This window comes from Pristiophorus japonicus, chromosome 12 (genome assembly GCF_044704955.1).
Source record: "Pristiophorus japonicus isolate sPriJap1 chromosome 12, sPriJap1.hap1, whole genome shotgun sequence".
Lineage (NCBI taxonomy): Eukaryota > Metazoa > Chordata > Chondrichthyes > Pristiophoridae > Pristiophorus > Pristiophorus japonicus.
In genome coordinates this window covers 47,567,494-47,587,817 of record NC_091988.1, presented here as the reverse complement: position 1 = coordinate 47,587,817, position 20,324 = coordinate 47,567,494, and the positions used below count along the sequence as shown (strand labels likewise).

Here is a 20,324-nt window from a genome sequence, read left to right as displayed (position 1 = left end):
GCACATGGGGCCTTGGTTTAATGTTATATCTGAAAGACAGCAGCTCTGACAGTGCAGTACTGTACTGAAGTGTCAGCTTGGAAGATATTCTCACGTAGCTGGAACTCACAACCTTTTGACTCAGAGGATGGTTTAAAAAAGTATGAGAACAATGCCGAGAGAAAGGGAGAGGTTAACAATGTGTAGAGTTGAGAAGTGGAAGTTGAGTCTCAAGAACTAGAGTTGAAGCAACAACATAAGCTTTATGCAGAACATGATGTAATGAGACAGAGGGCGATGTGGAAGAAATAGGGAAGTGGCTGGGTTGGAAGGAAAAGGAAATGGAATGAAAAGGAATCAGCAGAGATAAAGGTTGCCAAGCAGAAGGCCTTGATGTTGGAAGTATCTAGAACCAGAGCGGGGGACGGGGGGGAGGATGGATGTGGTTTAAGGTTGTTGAGCAGTGGTAAAAAGAAGTTTGAGGTTGTTCTTGGATAACTTTGGAGTAATTGGCTGTGGAAAGGAAAAAGGTGGTACACAACCTAGGCTGACACTTCAGTAATTCATTGACTGTAAAGTGCTTTGGAAAGTCCTGAGGTCATGAAAGGTGCTATATACTTGCAAGGTATTTCTTTTTCTATTGCTGGAGATGGTTAAGCCAGATGTGGCAATGGTCAGCCCGTCCATTCATGTGCCATGTGCACTGTAGTCTCTAGATCCGGGATTGCAAACCCTGGAGCAGGAGGAGGTAGGTGGCTGTTGTAGTCGGGCCGTCGTGGTAATGAGATATATCTTGAATCTGTTGGACAAAGGCAACAAAGGTGGAAGCAAGAGAGTTCTTAAGATAAAGCACAGAAAGATTGATGACATTAAATAAGCTCAGTGTCATGAATGAAACGTGTTGCTATTTTTGAATTTTGTTCACAAGTATGATGATATAATAATATGGTATGAACAGTATTATTACAAGAAATCAAATCAATCTGTAAGATGCTGTAGTTTCACTCTGCTGGTTAACTGATACCAATGCAGCACAGCATCACAGATATACCTCACATTTGCACTGGGTATAAAGAAAAGATTATAATCAGCAATTGTACACCATAAATCCTGGTGAGGATTTCATCTGCTTGGATGGTAAAGATTTCATCCAAAGGATCCGGAAAGAAACAGGAGGGGCGAGATCATTTGGTAAAGTCAATATATTACTTGATAAAAGGTCATCGATCTGAAACGTTAACTCTGTTTCTCTCTCCACAGATACTGCCTGAACGGCTGAGTATTTCCAGCATTTTTTGCTTTTATTTCAGATTTCCAGCCTCCGCAGTATTTTACTTTTATATTAAAATACCTGTAGAATTGTAATAATAAACTAAAGGGAACAATTGTCAGACAGGAATTCTGGGATATATTTCTTGTGGATTACCTGAGTGGCTTCATTTCTGTTATAATGTATTTCATTTTGCCATGTTGTTTGCTAACATTTGATAAATAATAAGTTTACTGATACATCCAGTAAGCAAAATTGAGTTGAATGGCTTTGATCCCTCAAATTTTTTTTTAATCTAGGTTCCAGATGCCATCAAAAAATGCCAGCAAGCTGGTATTACTGTACGCATGGTCACAGGGGACAACATTAACACAGCTCGTGCCATCGCCATTAAATGTGGTATCATTAGTCCGGGTGAGGACTTCATCTGCTTGGAGGGCAAAGATTTCAACAGAAGGATCCGGAATGAAAAAGGAGAGGTAAGACCCTTTGGTAAATCCAATATATTAAAGTACATATAGTGTGGTCTAATCCCTCAAAACCATTGTGGTATAATCCCAGTATGCAGTGTTGGTGGAATCACAGTGTACAATGTTGCTTTAGTACCACTGTTTTTAGGAAGTGTATAATTTAAAAGGAAAAATAGCTTAACAATACAGAAGTCAGTATTAATATCTTTGTATTATGACAATGCATTCTGTGTTATCGAGACGAACATATGGTTTAGATTAGGTCATTAGAATTCCGCAGGGGAATGGCAGATGGTGCCAGGTTAACAACAGAGTTGGTGTAATCCCCATCGGGTTAAGCACAATATATTGTATGGTGTAATTCCACCATATCGTTTTGGTGTAATTCTAGTACATATATATGGGGCCGAAATTGATGAAACACAAGTTCAGCCTGTTTTTCGGCATTATTTTTTATCGCCCGGTATCGCTGGGGCTGAGTGGGCAGGAATTTCATCCCACTTTTCTCGGCGGTAAGCGGAGCGGAGTGCAGTGGGCGGTGTGCGGCGGAAGAGGCCTTTCGATTCGGGAATCTTCAGCTCCCGAGTTGAGCGCACGCGCATGCAGCTGTCAAACTCCTCCCCCCCGAGAGGCATCGATGAGAGGCCAGAGACTGCCGGCCTGAGATCGCTGTGTGTGGGTGGGGGAAGAGATCGCTGTGAGGGTGGGGGTAGATCGCTGTGTCGGGGGGGGTGGGAGGGGAAAGAGATCGCTGTGGGGCGAGGCGGGGGTGGAAAAGAGATCGTTCTGAGGGGGGGGGAAAAAGAGATCGCTGTGTGTGGGTGGGGACAAAAATCGCTGTGAGGGTGGGGGTAGATCGCTGTGTCGGGGGGGGTGGGAGGGGAAAGAGATCGCTGTGGGGCGGCGGGGGGAAGGGGGAGGTGGAAAAGAGATCGCTGTGGGGGGGCGGCGGGAGATCGCTGTGTCGGGGGGGTGGGAGGGAAAAGAGATCGCTGTGAGAGAGGGGGATGAGATCGCTGTGTGGGGTGGATGGGGGGGGGGAAAGAGATTGCTGTGGGGCGGGGGGGGAGATCGCTATGGGGGGGGGGAAGTGATCACTGTGGGGGGGTGGGGGAGAAGAGATCGCCATGTGGGGGGGAGAAGAGATCGCTGTTTAATGGGGGGGGAAGAGATACTGGGGGGTGAGGGAGACTAATAAAATGTTTATTATAATTCATTAATGAAGGAGTAAGTAAGGCTTTATTAGGCCATTTATATTATTGCCGACTAGAAAATATGACAATCCATTTCAAAATACATCAAACTGTGGAGAACTATAAAGATCTGTGTCATATCAAACAAACCTGTCAGCTCTGTGTACGTACCGCCCACTTAAGATCCAATTAAAAGCACCTTCTCTAGGACGTTATGCAGTTCCAGCGGTATGTCAGCAGTATATCATGAATTTTGCACTTTTGGGCGGTATGCTGCCCAGCGTTTTGGTTTGTCACTGTTGACGGCGGTATGTCGGTGTTTTTTTAACATAATTGCATTTTTGGGCGGTTAGTGGGTGGTATGTCGATGAATTTCGGGCCCGATGGTGTGATGTATTGGTGGAATGTGATCACAGTATATTGTGTTGATATAATCCCTATTTTTATATATATATATATATATATATACACACACACACACATATTTAGGTCTGAGTTCAGTGTATAGTGTTGGTGTAATCAACAAGGTGCAATTCTTCCTGTTGATAAATTTACTGAAATGTGCAAGGGAGGACAAGAGTCCAATGGTTATAGTCATGAGCTCAATTCCCACCCTGGGAAATTATGGGGTCAAATTTCGGCCTGAGTTGCTCCTATTTATTTGGAGCAACTTATTTCGAATGGAGTATCTTAGAAATTGCAATTCTCGGCATTTAGTTTGCTCCAGTTCTAGTCAGTTAGAACAGTTTCATTTTGGAACAGATTTTTTTTTTTTACACCCGTTTTGAAAGTTTAGGCAGTGAAAACTTACTCCAAACTAACTTAGAATGGAGTAAATGTGATTTTTGTATGCTCAGAAAAACCTTGCCGACACTTTAGAAATCAGGCGTAGGGAACGAGAGATGGGGGGTTGGGGGGCGGGGGGGGCAGGGAAGTAATTAAATTCTACAAGCATTTAACAGTCTTACTTATACAAATAAAGAGCCATCCTGAATAAAAAATTATAAACAAAGCAAATACAAAATATTGAATATTCCTACCTGTGAGAAGCAGCAGCAGCCTTCGAGCTGTGGTGCTTCAGGGAGGCCTTCCTTCCATGTAGGAGACAGGGGCGGCGTCAGTGGCTCGACGGCAGCTAAAGACACAGCAAGCAGCCTTCGAGCTGCGATGGAAGTTGGGGCCATTCGGCCATGGGATAGGGGCGGCGGCAATGGCTGATGGCGGCCAAAGACACAGCAAGCAGCCTTCGAGCTGTGAGGGAGACTGAGGCCATTCGGCCAGGGACAGGGAGAGGCAGCCAGATAGCCAGTTTGAAACTTAAATTTGTAATTGCAGACTGGGTGCTGCATTGTCAACACCACGGATTATGCAATGGTTTGCCAGCAATTCACTGCAGAGGAGAGAATTGATTAGAGCTCATCGCACCAGGAACGTCATAGCCCATAGGCTGATGGGCAGGAGACCTTACCCACATCGGCAATATCGAGCCAGGCGCTCGTACCTGGACATGAGCGAGGCTGATTATGTCAAAAAGCTGCGTTTCCACAGAGAAGTTGTTGTTGAGATCTGTGATATGCTGAGAGCAGATTTGCAGCCCAGAAACAGAACGCCAACTGCCTTGTCTGTGGAAGTGAAAGTAACAGCTGCACTTGCCTTCTATGCCTCGGGATCCTTTCAGGCTACAACTGGAGATGTGTGTGCCATCTCTCAACATGCAATACATGCTTGCGTTTACCAGGTCACGGCTGCACTGTATGCGCAGAGGAATGACTTCATCAATTTCCCAATGACTGCACAAGCGATCCATGAGAGGGCTGTGGGCTTCTTCAGGACTGCTGGCTTCCCAAAGGTACAGGGCTGCATTGATTGTACCCACATAGCCTTGCGAGCATCTGTGGAGGATTCCGAGCAGTACAGGAATAGAAAAGGTTTCCACTCCATCAATGTGCAGCTCGTGTGTGACAACAAGCAGCGCATCATGTCAGTCGATGCGAGATACCCTGGCAGCACCCATGATGCTTTCATCCTACGCGACAGAGTTATATCTGACATGTTTGAGCAGCAGTCAGAAGTGTAGAGCTGGCTACTGGGAGACAAAGGTACGGCCTGACCACCTGGCTCATGACGCCCCTACGCGTGACACGGACGGAAGCTGACCGTCAATACAACATGGCGCACATTGCGACGTGCAGCATCACTGAGAGGACCATTGTCATATTGAAACAGCGTTTCCAATGCCAAGACAATTCCGGAGGCAACTTGCAATACTCTCCTCAGATTGTCGGTCACTTCTATTGTGTTCCTAACACAGATTAGGCTGCACACAGGGAGGTTAAAGTAACAGTGACCTTAGTCTTTAATAAGACATTCCAGAGTGAGGAACAGGCCTTAGGGGCCGGCTTATATACAGTGCTCCAAAGGGATGCTGGGATCCCTTGGGACTTCAGGGGATGAGCTCCCTGGTGGTGGAACATGGGAGTGCATGCTTTACAGATACACAACATCACTCCCCTCCCAAAGTCAAAGTGAAAACTATTTACAAGGTGAGACGGTCGGGAGCCTTTCTTTCCCTGGTGGACCGCCTCGGTACAAATGTCTGTTCAGGTGTGTTGGCTGTGCCCTCGCTGGGCTGGCGTGTTGTTGGCCCTGCAGGGCTGCTAGGTGAGCCTGGCCTTGCTGGGCTGTTGGGCGTGATGGGTTTGATATCCTGGTCCGGCGTGGTGTCGTTGATCCTTTGGGTGTGTGTTGTGGGCTCTCAAAAGATGGTGTCTGCTGTGGGTTGTTCAGGGCAGTCTGTGAACCGCAGCCTCGTTTGGTCCAGGTGCTTTCTGCAAATTTGTCCATTGTCTAGTTTGACTACAAACAACCTATTCCCTTCTTGAGCTATCACCGTGCTCGCGATCCACTTGGGACCATGTCCATAGTTTAGCACATACACAGGGTCATTCAGATCAATTTCCCGTGACACAGTGGCGCGACCATCATTTACATTTTGTTGCTGCCGCCTGCTCTCTACCTGATCATGCAGGTTGGGGTGAACCAGCGAGAGTCTGGTTTGAAGTGTCCTTTTCATGAGTAACTCAGCCGGGGGCACCCCTGTGAGCAAGTGGGGTCTCGTGCGGTAGCTGAGCAGTACTCGGGACAGGCGGGTTTGGAGTGAGCCTTCTGTGACTCGTTTAAGGCTCTGTTTGATGGTTTTTACTGCCCAATCTGCCTGCCCATTGGAGGCTGGGTTAAACGGGGCCGAGGTGACATGTTTGATCCCATTGCGGGTCATGAATTATTTCAATTCGGCACTGGTGAAACATGGCCCGTTGTCACTGACCAGTGTGTCAGGCAGGCCGTGGGTGGCAAACATGGCCCTCAGGTTTTCAATGGTGGCGGTGGCGGTGCTTCCCGACATTATTTCACATTCAATCCATTTTGAAAAGGCATCCACCACCACCAGGAGCCTTTTACCAAGAAACGGGCCCGCATAGTCGACATGGATCCTCGACCATGGTCTGGAGGGCCAGGACCACAAACTTAGTGGTGCCTCTCTGGGCGCGTTACTCAACTGAGCACACACGCTGCATTGCCGTACACAGGACTCTAAGTCAGAGTCAATACTGGGCCACCATACATGGGATCTGGCTATCGCTTTCATCATTACTATACCCGGGTGTGTGCTGTGGAGATCCGAGATGAACGTCTCCCTGCCCTTTTTGGGTAGCACTAGGCGGTTACCTCACAACAGGCAGTCTGCCTGAATGGACAGCTCGTCCTTTCGCCGCTGGAACGGCTTGATTAGCTCTTGCATTTCAACAGGGATGCTGGCCCAGCTCCCATGCAGTACACAGTTTTTTACTAGGGACAGCAGAGGATCTTGGCTGGTCCAAATCCTAATCTGGCGGGCCGTGACAGATGATTTATCATTTTCAAACACTTCCATGACCACCAACAAGTCTGCGGGCTGCGCCATCATCAACAAGTTTCCAGACTGCGCCATTTCCACCCCCGTGGTGGGCAGTGATAGCCGACTGAGAGCATCCGCACAGTTCTCGGTGCCTGGCCTGTGGCGAAATGGTATAGTTATACGCTGATAGCGCGAGTGCCCACCTTTGTATGCGGATTGAGGCATTAGTATTTATCCCCTTGTTTTCAGCGAACAGGGATGTGAGGGGCTTGTGATCGGTTTCCAGCTCAAATTTGAGGTCAAACAGGTACTGATGCATTTTCTTTACCCTGAACACACACAAATGCCTCTTTCTCAATCATGCTGTAGGCCCTCTTGGCCTTAGACAAGCTCCTGGAAGCATAGGAGACAGGTTGCAACTTCCCTGCAACGTTAGCTTGTTGGAATACACACCCGACTCCGTACGACGATGCGTCACATGCTAGCACAAGTCTTTTACACGGGTTATACAATACAAGCAGCTTGTTGGTGCTTAAAATGTTTCTGGCTTTCTCAAAAGCAATTACTTGTTTTTTTCCTCATATCCAATTCTCACCTTTGCGCAATAACACATGTAGGGGCTCTAAAAGGGTGCTTAACCCTGGTAGGAAGTTACCAAAATAGTTGAGGAGTCCCAGGAACGACCGCAGCTCCGTAACGTTCTGTGGCCTGGGTGCGTTCCTGATAGCCTCTGTCTTGGCGTCTGTGGGCCGAATGCCATCTGCCGTGATCTTTCTCCCCAAAAGCTCCACTTCTGTTGCCATGAAGATGCATTTCGACCTCTTCAACCACAGCTCTACGCGATCCAGTCGCTGGAGGACCTCCTCCAGGTTTTGTAGGTGCTCGACGGTGTCCCGACCCGTGACCAATATGTCATCCTGAAAAACCACCGTGCGTGGTACCGACTTGAGTAGGCTCTCCATGTTTCTCTGGAAAATCGCTGCAGCCGACCGAATTCCAAACAGGCATCTTTTGCAGATGAACAGTCCCTTGTGCGTGTTTATGCAGGTGAGGCCTTTCGAAGACGCCTCCAGCTCCTGCATCAAGTCGGCCAAAGTCAGATCGAGCTTGGTGAACGTCTTGCCAATGTCGCAAATAGGTCGTCTGCCTTAGGTAGCGGGTATTGGCCCTGTAGCGAGAAACAATTAATAGTTACTTTATAATCGCCGCAAATCCTGACCGTGCCATCACTTTTGAGTACTGGAACAATCAGGCTGGCCCACTCGCTGAATTCCACTGGGGAGATGATGCCCTCGCGTTACAGCCTGTCCAGCTCGATTTCCACTCTCTCCCTCATCATGTAAGGTACCCCTCACGCCTTGTGGTGAATGGGTCGTGCCTCTGGGACCAAGTGGATCCGCACTTTCGCCCCGGAAAAGTTTCCAATGCCTGGCTCAAAAAGGGAAGGAAATTTGTTAAGAACCTGGGTACATGAGGCCTCATCGACATGTGATAGCGCTCGGATGTCATCCCAGTTCCAGCGGATTTTGCCCAGCCAGCTCCTTCCAAGCAGTGTGGGACCATCGCCCAGGACAATCCAGAGAGGCAGTTCGTGCACCGTGCCCTCGTAGGTGACCTTGACCATGGCGCTGCCCAGGACAATGATAAGCTCTTTGGTGTACGTTCTCAGTTTCGTGTGGATGGGGCTCAGGGCTGGTCTGAATGCCTTGTTGCACTACAGTTTCTCAAACATCTTTTTACTCATGATGGATTGGCTTGCGCCAGTGTCCAGTTCCATAGCTACGGGTAAGCCATTCAATTTTACATTTAGCATTATAGGTGGACATATCGTCGAAAATGTGTGCACCCCATGTACTTTAGCATCTGCCTCCTCTCTCTGGGGCTCGAAATTGCTTTGATCCACCATGAACCGATCTTTCTCTGCCACGTGGTGGTTAGCAGGTTTTGCAGAGCTTGCAGCTCGTTTGCAAGCTCGTTGGAGGTGCCCCATTGTTCCACAGCTCTTGCAAACATACCCTTTGAAGCGGCATGAATAGGCTGAATGGAGGCCTCCACAACGCCAACAAGGTGTGAATTGCCTTGCATTCATCCTTTGTTGGGGACTCTGAGTCATCTGGGTCACCTGAGGCCTGCTGGCAGTTGCAGACTTGTGAGTTCTGCCCTGTACATTTCTGCTCGCAAACACAGTTCCAGTTCATTTATGAACATTACTTGCACTTGTGTGCTGAGAGATTTGTTTGGTGTTATCACTGGTGGACATAAACGCCTGTGCTATCGCAATGACCTTACTGAGGGTCGGTGTCTCTGCAGTCAAAAGTTTTCGTAGGATGGTCTCATGGCCAATGCCCAGTACAAAAAGGTCTCTGAGCATTTGCTCCAGGTAGCCATCAAACTCACATTGTCCTGCAAGTCGCCTTAGCTTGGCGACGTAGCTCGCCACTTCCTGACCTTCAGATCGCTGGCATGTGTAGAACCAATACCTCGCCATCAGAACGCTCTCCCTCGGGTTAAGATGCTCCCGAACCAGTGCACACAGCTCCTCATATGACTTATCTGTGGGTTTCACCAGAGCCAGAAGATTCTTCATGAGGATGTAGGTCGGTGCCCCGCAGACTGTGAGGAGGACCGCTCTCCTTTTTGTAGCACTTCCTTCTCCGTCCAGCTCGTTGGCTACAAAGGACTAGTCTAGCCGGTCGACATAGGCTTCCCAGTCCTCACCCTCCAAGAACTTCTCCAGGATGCCCACAGTTTGTTGCATCTTTGCGTTGGATTCGTATTCTCGTCACCAGTTATTGTGTTTCTAACACAGATGAGGCTGCACACAGGGAGGTTAAAGTAACAGTGACCTCAGTCTTTAGTAAGACACTTCAGAGTGAGGAAGAGGCCTCAGCGGCCGGCTTATATAGTGTTCCCAAGGGATGCTGGGAACATAACTTGGAAGAAGCACTGCATATTGATTGGGCTAACCAAACTGTTAGCACTACTATGGAGGAGGATTTCCTGGAGTGTATAAGGGATGGTTTTCGAGACCAATGTGTCAAGGAACCAACTAGAGAGCAGGCCATGAGATAGGATTAATTAGCAATCTGGTCGTGCGGGGCCCCTTGAGGAAGCATGACCATAATATAGTAGAATTCTTCATTGAGATGGAGAATGACACAGTTAATTCAGGGACTAGGGTCCTGAACTTAAAGAAAGGAAACTTCGACGATATAAGACGTGAATTGGCTAGGTTAGACTGGAGAATGATGCTTAAAGGGTTGACGGTGGATAGGCAGACATTTAAATATCACATGGATGAACTACAACAATTGTACATCCCTGTGTGGAGTAAGAATAAGAAAGGGAAGGTGACTCAACCGTGGCTAACAAGGGAAATTAGTGAAAGTGTTAAATCCAAGGAAGAGGCATATAAATTGGCCAGAAAAAGCAGCAAAACTGAGGACTGGGGGAAATTTAGAATTCAGCAGAGGAGGACTAAGGGTTTAATTAGGTGGGGGAAATAGAGTATGAGAGTAAGCTTGCAGTGAACATAAAAACAAACTGTTAAAGCTTCCATAGATATGTGAAGAGAAAAAGGTTAGTGAAGACAAACGTAGGTCCCTTGCAGTCAGAATCAGGTGAATTTATAATGGGGAACAAAAAAATGGCAGCCCAATTGAACAAATACTTTGGTTCTGTCTTCACTGAGAAAGACACGAATAACCTCCCGAAAATACTAGGGGACCGAGGGTCTAGCGAGAAGGGGGAACTGAGGGAAATCCTTATTAATCAGGAAATGGTGTTAGGGAAATTGAAGGGACAGAAAGCTGATAAATCCCCAGGGCCTGATAGTCTGCATCCCAGAGTACTTAAGGAAGTGGCCCTAGAAATAGTGGATGCATTGGTAGTCATTTTCCAACATTCTATCGACTCTGGTTCAGTTCCTATTGATTGGAGAGTAGCTAATGTAACCCCACTTTTTAAAAAAGGAGGGAGAGGGTATTGTAGACCAATTAGCCTGACGTAATGGGAAAATGTTGGAATTAATTATTAAAGATGTAATAGCAGCACATTGGGGGTAATGTATTGACGTGGATAGAGAAATGGTTGGCAGACAAGAAGCAAAGAGTGGGAATAAACGGGTCCTTTTCGGAATGGTAGGCAGTGACTCGTGGGGTTCTGCAGGGTTCAGTGCTGGGACCCCAGCTATTTACAATATACAATGATTTAGAGGAAGGAATTGAATGTAATATCTCCAAGTTTGTAGATGACATTAAGCTGGGTGGCAGTGTGAGCTGCAAGGAGGATGCTCAGAGGCTGCAGGGGGATATGAACAGGTTAGGTGAATAAGAAAATGCATAGCAGATGCAGTATAATGTAGATAAATGTGAGGTTATCCACTTTGGTTGCAAAAACAGGAAGGCAGATTATTATCTGAATGGTGACAGATTAGTAAAAGGGGAGGTGCAACGAGACCTGTGTGTCATGGTACATCAGTCATTGAAGGAAGGCATGCAGGTACAGCAGGCAGTAAATAAGGCAAATGGCATGCTGGCTTTCATAGCGAGGGGATTTGAGTATAAGAGCAGGGATGTCTTACTGCAGTTGTACAGGGCCTTGGTGAGACCACACCTTGACTATTTTGTGCAGTTTTGGTCTCCTAATCTGAGGAAGGACATTCTTGCTATAGAGAGAGTGCAGCGAAGGTTCACCAGACTGATTCCCGGGATGGCAGGACTGACGTGCAGAAAGACTGGATCGACTAGGCTTATTTTCACTGAAATTTAGAAGAATGAGAGGGGATCTCATAGAAACATATAAAATTCTGATGGGATTGGACAGGGTAGATGCAGGAAGAAAGTTCCCATGTTTGGGAAATCCAGAACCAGGGTCACAGACTAAGGATAAGGGGTAAGCCATTTAGGACTGAGATGAGGAGAAACTTCTTCACTCAGAGAATTGTGAACCTATGGAATTCTCTACCACAGAAAGTTGTTGAGGCCTGATCGTTAAATATATTCAAAAGGGAGTTAGATGTAGCCCTTACAGCCTGAGGGATCAAGGGGTATGGAGAGAAAGCAGGAATGGGGTACTGAAGTTGCATGATCAGCCATGATCATATTGAATCGTGGTGCAGGCTCGAAGGGCCGAATGGCATACTCCTGCACCTACTTTCTATGTTTCTATGAGAGTAGCAAGGGCACAGAATGTACTCTGGGTGGGGGACTTCAATGTCTATCCCCAAGAGTGGCTCGGTCGCACCACGAATGACCGAGCTGGCTGAGTCCTGAAGGACATAGCTGCCAAACTCGGCCTGTGACAGGTAGTGAGAGAAGCAACACAAGGGAAAAACCTACTTGACCTTGTCCTCGCCAATCTACCTGTCGCAGATGCATCTGTCCATGACAGCATTGGTAGCAGCGACCACCGTACAGTCATTGTGGAGACGAAGTCCAGTCTTAACATTGAGGACACCATCCATCATGATGTGTGGCACTACCACTTTGCTAAATGGGATAAATTCAGAACAGATCTAGCAGCTCAGAACTGTGCATCCATGAGGCCCTGTGCCATCAGCAGCAGGATTGTATTGCATCACAATCTGTAATCTCATGGCCCAGTACATCCCTCATTCTACCATTACCATCAAGCCAGGGGACTAACCCTGGTTCACTGAGGAGTGTAGGAGAGCATGCCAGGAGTAGCAGCAGGCATACTTAAAATAAAGTGCCAACCTGGGGAAGCTGCAACACAGGACCACATCCATGCTAAGCAGCGGAAGCAGCATGCTATAAACAGGGCTAAGCAATCGCACAATCAGCGGATCAGATCAAAGCTCTGCTGTCCTGCCCACATCCAATTGTGAATGGTGGTGGACCATTAAACAACTAATGGGAGGTGGAGGCTCCATGAATATTTCCATCCACAATGATGGCAGCGCCCAGCATGAGTATGCAAAAGACAAGGCTGAAGTGTTTGCAACCTTCGTCAGCAAGAAGTGCTGAGTGGATGATCCATATTGGCCTCCTCATGAGGTTCCCACCATCAGAGAAGCAAGTCTTCAGCCAATTTGATTCACTCCACATGATATCAAGAAGTGGCTGAATGCACTGGATACAGCAAAAGTGATGGGCCATGACAATATCCCAGCTGTAGTACTGAAGACGTGCTCAGAACTAGCCGCACCTCTAGTCAAGCTGTTCCAGTACAGCTACAAAACTGGCATTTATCCAACAATGTGGAAAACTGCCCAGCTATGTCCTGTCCACAAAAAGAAAGACAAATCCTATCCAGCCAATTACCGTTCCATCATCAGCAAAGTGATGGAAAGTGTCGTCGACAGTGCTATCAAGCGGCACTTCCTCATCAATAACCTGCTCACCGATGCCCGGTTCCGCCAGGACCACTTGGCTCTAGGCTGCATTACAGCTTTGGTCCAAGTATGGACAGAAGAGCTGAATTCCAGAGGTGAGTTGAGAATGACTGCCATTGACATCAAGGCAGCATTTGACTGAGTGTCGTATCAAGGAACTCTAGTAAAGCATAAGTCAATGGGAATTAGAGGGAAAATTCTCCACTGGCTGGAGTCATACCTAGCACAGAGGAAGATGGTTGTGGTGGTTGGAGGTCAATCATCACAGCCCCAGCTCATCGCTGCAGGAGTTCCTCAGGGCAGTGCCCTTGGCCCAACTATCTTCAGCTGCTTCATCATTGACCTTCCCTCCATCATAAGGTCAGAAGTGGGGATGTTCGCTGATGACTGCACAGTGTTCAGTGCCATTCGCAACTCCTCAGAAAATGAAACAGTCCATGCCGGCATGCAACAAGACCTGGACAACATTTTGGCTTGGGCTTATAAGTGGCAAGCAACATTCGTGCCACACAAGTGCTAGACAATGGCCATCTCCAGCAAGTGAGAGTCTAACTACTGACCCTTTACATTCAATGGCATTACCATCACCGAATCCTCCACCATCAACATCCTGGGGGTCACCATTGACTTGAAACTTAACTGGACCAGCCACATAAATATTGTGGCAACAAGAGCAGGTCAGAGGCTGGATATTCTGTGGCGGGTATCTCACTTCCTGACTCCCCAAAACCTTTCCACCATCTACAAGGCACAAGTCAGGTGTGTGATGGAATACTCTCCACTTGCCTGGATGAGTGCAGCTCCAACAACACTCAAGAAGCTCGACACCATCCAGGACAAAGCAGCCTGCTTAATTGGCACCCCATCCACCACCATAAACATTCACTCGCTCCACCACTGACGTATCGTGGCTGCAGTGTGTACCATCTACAAGATGCACTGCAGCAACTCGCCAAGGCTTTTTCGGCAGCAACTCAAAAACGCGTGACCTGTGCAACCTGGAAGGACAAGGGCAGCAGGTGCATGGGAACACCATCACCTGCAAGTTCCCCTCCAAGTCACACACCATCCTGACTTGGAAGTATATTGCCGTTCCTTCATCGTCGCTGGGTCGAAATCCTGGAACTCCCTCCCTAACAGCACTGTGGGAGTAAGTTCACTACACGGACTGCAGCGGTTCAAGAAGTCGGCTCACCACCACTTTCTCAAGGGCAATTTGGGATGGGCAATAAATGCTGGCCTTGCCAGTGACGCCCACATTCCGTGAACGAATTTTTAAAAATGATACATTTTTAAGCCAATTTTCCATTCTTAAATAAGTTTTATTGGTTTCCAATAAAGCAAGGACAGATTAGGAGGAAAAAGTCTGCAGAAATTCACCCATTAAGTGTTGGCAGTTTATTCAACTGTGAGGAGCACCATAACCAACCCAGCCCTGTACTTACTTCCAGCAAGAGTAACAATCGGCAGCAGGAATTCTGACTGATTTTGCCTTCCCTAAACCAGGATTACTTAAGGCCAATTGTAGCAGCCCTATTGTCAACCTGCAGAGATCAGCGAACTCTACACAGACTGGCGATTGAACTCGAGATATTCCTGGCCTGTATGGCTCAGACATTCATTGCCTTAGCCAACTGAGCTATCAGAGGGGCTGTTCATCACAGTAAATGAAAAATTCAACTTGGCTTTATTTTTTTTTTGATGTACACGTCAAATCTGACTAACATTTTGAAATAATCTATGATAATGTTCGGCCTGTTATGTTTAAGACATTTATAGTAGAAAATAAATGTGTACCATGACAAGAACCTCTAATCAGCACACTGCACAGCTCCTTTTAACCTTCTGATTTAATCAGTGAGTGACTGAATGTATTCAGTATTTGCAGAAGGTTGAAATGATGACCGGCACTGATAAAGTGCCTGACTTGTCAGTCAATTTGTGTCATTAGTCATATTTAATTACACATTTTGTGCTGTTTTCTACTGCACTTTGAAATGTTTATGTAATGCCTTTAGTCTTGGCAAAATCAACCATATTTTAACAATCTGGTTTAAATTATGAATATATATGAAGACTACCATCTCCCATTGAATAATATACTGAGGAAATTAAAACAACGAATATTTATAAAATTTGATCTTTTTTCCCATTGAAAGCAATTCACGCCTTTTAATTTCTCTACTCCATGCCGTGCTTGTTAGCCTTTGATGACCAAGAGGTTTGGCAGTAGTTTATTTCCAGGACTGTGCCAGTGCCATTCTTAGCAGCCCATGAATTTGGGGGATTGACATGCCACAGGCTATTTTCATTCCATCCTGTGGTGAGGTGCCTGACTTCTGTTTGACATCTCCCACAGCAGCCTGGCTGAGACTGAAAATGCACCATCTGGGGATTTTTGTGCGTGAATTTATTTCCTTCTACTCTGTGATTGCTGGATGCCCTCTGTTTTATAAGTTGCCATTTTACAGGCCAGACACATCATTGGCAGTGGAATCAATACATTGGCCATTGACCACACCGCCTCTGAATCGATGCTATGTGCATTACGGCATATTGGTTCTTTAACAAACTTTGGCATAAATTGGAAGATTGGGGCGCACAATGGTTTAACTTATGCTCTTCGTTGCCAATATCACTATGATCTATAAATTACACCAACCAACATATAGAGCATTTGTTGGCCAGTTTTAGGGTGCATTAAAGATATATACAATAAAATACAAGTTTACTAGGAATGGCTGGACACTGGGTACCACTATAGCCTCTAACCCAAGAGACTAGGGTTCAGAATCATCCCAGACCTAGTAGGAATTTCTCTGTCTCTTACTAGTTGTAAAAATCCAAATAAATTTGTATCATGAAAACCAAATTCTTATTGCCGTGGGCATGGGTTCAGAGCAGAACACGTCTTTTAATTTGGCATAAATTGGCAATTCCTCTCCGTGCTGTCATAAGGATGGCTGGTGTAAAAAAAAATGGAAATGTTACACTGACGCATCAGGGGCGAACCACTAAGGTAAGATGGAGCCACATTGTTGGGTAGGGTTCTACATCTGGCGGTGCTATACCTCACCTGAAGGTTTTTGTTGAGATTAGTTGCCCAAAATAGAAAAGTGAAAAGGGTTCCAGCTTGACGTCCCTTATATTGATGAGCACAAACAAAAAAAAAATCAGCAAATAGTGCAGTAAGATAATGGCACCAAAGGAATGTTTGTTTGAACCATGAAAATAAAAGTAATACAATCTATGCAATTTGTAACAGTTGCTTTAGGGTTCTGGTAAAAACATTGACCTTATTATATATGCGTAGGCTTTGTTTTGAATGACAAACTTGACAAAACTTTTAAAATAATTTTGTTTTGATTTTCAGATTGAACAAGAACGTATCGACAAGATCTGGCCAAAACTCCGTGTGCTTGCTCGATCATCTCCCACTGACAAACACACGTTAGTAAAAGGTACACAATTCATTTTGATTCAGAAAGCTGAGATATTATGAAACCTTTTCCCAGCCTATGTTAAACTCTCGAAACACTGAATTCCTCCTGCATTATAGTGAATGGGGTTATTTACTGTTATTTAACCTATATGTTGTGCCTTATACGTAAGGCAATGGTGAACTGATCTTATGGCCTCTAATTGTTTTGTGTTTTTTTCTAATTAGTGTAGGGTAAGCATATCTGCAAAGTACAGAAGACTATGGCCAAGAGTTTTTGGGCACAGTTGGTGATCTTGGTGCAAATTGTGTTCAAACTGGCACTCGTTTTGCAAAGTGAAATTTTTGCTCAAGTTTCTGCTCAACCTCATTTGCGTATTGCTGAACTTAAAATCTTTCATGAACAAGCACAATCGGGCAGCGTTTTATAACGTAATTTTTAAAAAATTGCATTTAAAAATATTTCTTGATATAATTAAGAGTAGTAACCTGGTGCAGGATTATTAATAGAGCTGAAAAGGAGTTTATCATTAAAAAATAAGCAATATTCATTAGAGTGTCTAGTCCTCCACTTATTGGAACTAGTGCAAAAGATCACGGAAACTCGATTTGTTGGATGTAACTTGCACTTGAAATTCTTCGATCTTTTGCGTGGTTTGACCGATTCCAGGCGAGTTGCACTGGAACTACTTTTTTCGTGTATTTTTCTGTATTTCTTTGAGGCTTTCCCTTGTGGTTCTCTCTGTATGCAAGTGTCTCAGAATCACTAAGGAAAATATGGAAACAATTGAACTATTTAACTAATTTGATGCAAGGCATGCATATTCAGGAAAATTGCCAACAAATTGCAGGAAAGAATACATAGGACTCAAGAAAGTGCAGTAAATTTTACATGCAATGTTGATCATTTACTTGGCTTATCTTTCTGTTTCTCTCTTGCCTTTAATTTCCCTATAACCTCTGCTTCCAGTCTCATTCTTTTAGTTTCCACTCTACATTTGTTCGAATTCCTGTTGGTCCCACCAATAGCTCAATGAGTAAACATGGCATGCCATGTGGTTTTTTGAGTCACGGAGTCCAGGTTAGAATCCCTGATTTGTACAGATAGTCTTAACTTGGACACCAGCATCTTAAATTTATAAAAACATCTTCCAATGTGCTTCACAGAAGTATAATCGGACAAAAATGGATGCTAAACCTGAAGAGAATTTGGGATGGGTGACCAAAAGTTTGATCAAAGATGTAGGTTTAATGGAGAAGAGAGAGATGGAGACATTTGGGGAGGGAGTTCCAGAGTGTAAGGCCTAGATGGCTGAAGGCATTACAGCCAACAGAGAGGAAAAGAAGGGAGTTGGGAGTGTGCGGGGGATGCACAAGAGGCCAGAATCAGAGGGATTCAGAATTCCGGGTTGCCGGATTGGAGGAGATTACAGAGATCGGGTGGGGAGAGGCCTTGAAGGGATTCAAACACTAGAAGGATGGAAATGTAAAATTTTACGGCAGTGGGGGATTGAGAGACAATGTAGGTCAGTAAGGTCAAAAGTGCGATGGGTGAGTGAGACCTGGTGTGGGATAAGGTACGGGCAGCAGAGTTTTGGAGTAGTTGTTGCAATTGTCAGAGAATTTTGACAACCATTTTGAAATTCGACACAATAGAATAGAGTTTTCAGTTCCCCTCCCTGTATATAGGCTTATATGGGGTTGGGTAAATAGAAGAGTTTTCTATAAATCATTGATTATGTCAATGAATTTGCAAATTATTTATCCCAATCTTCAGAATGTTAAAATGTAATAATACTTCAATAAACACACAGACATCAGGCAGTGTCAAAAAATAACCTGATTGCATAGCAATCAGAATAGATCTCCTGTGCTCTTGCACAGTTCAGTAGCTGCCTCATTAATGAGTTTCACCTATTATATAATTAGTTGCCTGCTTGCAAAATTTTAATATTTAGATAATTACAGTGAAACGAATAGTTTATACTCACTGCCGAATTCCACATTAGTGGTTGCTGTACATCAAAATGTAGTGTTCTGAAAAAGTTCACACTAGGTACGTAACACAAATATGTACACAACAGATGTACAATGTTGACTCTCTCTGAACTTTATTCAGCGAATAAAAGAGACGTCGCTCTTGTTCAGATTTTCACCGGGTAAATGGAATCGTCCTTTGAAAGGAATTTATACCTTATGCATTATGAATGAGGGGAAAAAATTCCACCCATTATACCTGAAAGGTTAAATTGAAAAACATGCTCACAATAGAATAAGAAACGAATGACTGTGTTCTATAAGAGATCTGCCTTTCCTCCAACAGCCCTGTCAGACTGCAACTGAAATGGGCCATTTCAATAAAAAGCACACAGGAAAATGTGTTGTTCTGTCAGTTGATAAGAGAATAGGAGATAAATAACACGTGTCGCGCCCGACATATAAGGAAAGAATGAGGGTCGGATAGTGTGCAACATTACATAAGTCTAAACAACGATCGAAGCTGATATGATGCCAGCATTACCCACAGGAAATTGATTGCCAAAGCCTTTCCAAGAACTACCATATCCCAAAGGGGCAGTGATAATCTCATCGCATTTCTCGGCCAGCTCTTGCTTTATGGCAGCTTTTCCTGAAGTAACCTAATTGGGTGTGGTGTGAAGATTCTCATATTACTGTTTATCTTCAAGATTAAGTTCTGTGGGGACGATTATGGATACGTTTTTTTGAGTGTAACTCCAAAAGTATTGATTTTAAGAGGTGGAATTCAAGTTACTGGAGGAAAACATATTGACCTGCTTTATTTTCAGGTTCATCGCTACAAGCACTGCATAAACAAGGCTTGCAACTAACACCATCAATGAAGTCAGGGGCAAGTGTGTTTGGAACCTTCTCACTTAACCCTCCCTCTGTCTGGTTCTCACTCACTTGCAAGGGAATCTCACCAGCTTGCTTTTCCCAGATTATTTTATATTGTGCCCTAAACTGCTCTTATACGAAAGGAGTATTTAATGATGTAATTCATTCCCATCAGCTGGGCTATCCCTGCCCGTGGCAGGTTTGTTCTGAAGTTCAGTGTGCCACTACACTAGGGCACCTAATAGTGCATATTTGCCAATTTTGCAGTGGATTAGTTTCCCCCAGGCTCAAATTATTTGGGAAGAGGGGTTTTCAGTCTACATTCCCACAGGGAAGGTTAGTTGCTTAAATGGTGGGGGGGGGGGGGGGGGGGGCGAGGGGTGGATTGGACGGGTAAGGGATAGTCAGGCACTATTCCCACATTTGAACTCATGAGGGGACAGGGGCAGGCAGGCTGCTTTGATCCAGGACACTTACCTGGGACCGGAGGGAAGGAGTGACCATGCTTAACCCTTTCCTGGAGTTCAGAGGAATGAGAGGGGACCTTATAGAAACGTTTAAAATTCTGATGGGTTTGGACGGGTTAGATGCAGAAAGAATGTTCACAATGTTGGGGAAGTCCAGAACCAGGGGTCACAGTCTAAGGATAAGGGGTAAGCCATTTAGGACCGAGATGAGGAGAAACTTCTTCACCCAGAGAGTGGTGAACCTGTGGAATTCTCTACCACAGAAAGTTGTTGAGGCCAATTCACTAAATATATTCAAAAAGGAGTTAGATGTAGTCCTCACTATTAAGGGGATCAAGGGGTATGGCAAGAAAGCAGGAATGAGGTACTGAAGTTGCATGTTCAGCCATGAACTCATTGA

General features: G+C 45.3%; 1 protein-coding gene across 24 annotated transcripts in view; it reads left to right on the top strand.

Annotated features, from left to right (window-relative positions):
- LOC139276737 (plasma membrane calcium-transporting ATPase 2) overlaps positions 1-20,324 on the top strand; it is a 430,975-nt gene that overhangs the window by 345,117 nt on the left and 65,534 nt on the right. For all 24 annotated transcript variants that reach the window (XM_070894747.1, XM_070894743.1, XM_070894745.1 and 21 more), the window contains 2 exons: positions 1,549-1,728; positions 16,536-16,623. In XM_070894747.1, coding sequence (XP_070750848.1) covers positions 1,549-1,728; positions 16,536-16,623 — 268 coding nt within the window. The remainder of the gene's footprint in view (positions 1-1,548; positions 1,729-16,535; positions 16,624-20,324) is intronic.